General features: G+C 37.1%; 1 protein-coding gene across 1 annotated transcript; it reads left to right on the plus strand.

The window, feature by feature from the left end:
- Nucleotides 1-88: 88 nt before the first annotated feature.
- Nucleotides 89-631, plus strand: LOC112452354. Its single transcript, XM_025012514.1, has one exon. The coding sequence runs from the start codon at nucleotides 89-91 to the stop codon at nucleotides 629-631; it is 543 nt and encodes a 180-aa protein (XP_024868282.1).
- The last annotated feature ends 238 nt before the right edge of the window (nucleotides 632-869 follow it).

Genomic DNA, 869 nt, shown 5'->3' on the forward strand with positions numbered 1-869 from the left:
TAGATTTGCAGCTGCAATAAAAACAGCCGGCGATGGAAAAGAATTGAATTCAAATACGTGGAAAGCGTCAGCTAAATTTGCAGAGAAGATGAATAGTATAATGGATGCTTGCAACTCTTACAGCCATAATGTTACATTTGGTGGGAAACGGCCATTGTCACAGAAAAATCCTGATATTATAATGTTATTGACTGACTTTGTGCAGTGGTCTTCAGAATGGTCCAAAAATCCCAATAAAATAACTAAAGTTCCTTGCTTCAAAGGTTTCGTAATTACAGTACAAGCTATTCTTAATCTGTATCAGGAATTTGCAAGTAAATATGAAGGATTTGAACTTGCAACAGGTTTATATAACCAAGATTCGGTGGAACATTTTTTTTCAAAACTTCGGCAATGCGGAGAATCCAATCCTAATCCAACCGCAAGAATGGTCCGACTGTCATTCAGACATATTCTTTCCACGGGTTATATTCAGACGAGTGACAAAGGCAACGTGCAATGTCTGGAGACTGAGACCCTTATTAATCAACCGAATCAGACAATTAAAAGGGTTGAAAATAATATGAATGCAGACGTTCCTTTTCTTGATGACGATGATGCTGATGCTGATTATCCAGAATTATTTATCTGAGACATTCTGGAAGAAATGGGTGATATGGACACCGAAAATGAAAATACACTTGGTAATTGTGATGAAAATGCTATTACATTTTTTGTAGGGTATGTGGCACGACGATGTATTCAAAAAAATACATGTGATGTCTGTCGTACAACAATGTCGAAAACACCAATGGATGATGCGACGGCTAATGAAAAATATATTGAATATCGTGAATATCCGAACCCAGACGAAGATTCTCCAACAGTCA

This window comes from Temnothorax curvispinosus, unplaced genomic scaffold, assembly GCF_003070985.1.
Source record: "Temnothorax curvispinosus isolate PA1 unplaced genomic scaffold, ASM307098v1 QBEX01003287.1, whole genome shotgun sequence".
Taxonomy (NCBI): Eukaryota; Metazoa; Arthropoda; class Insecta; order Hymenoptera; family Formicidae; genus Temnothorax; species Temnothorax curvispinosus.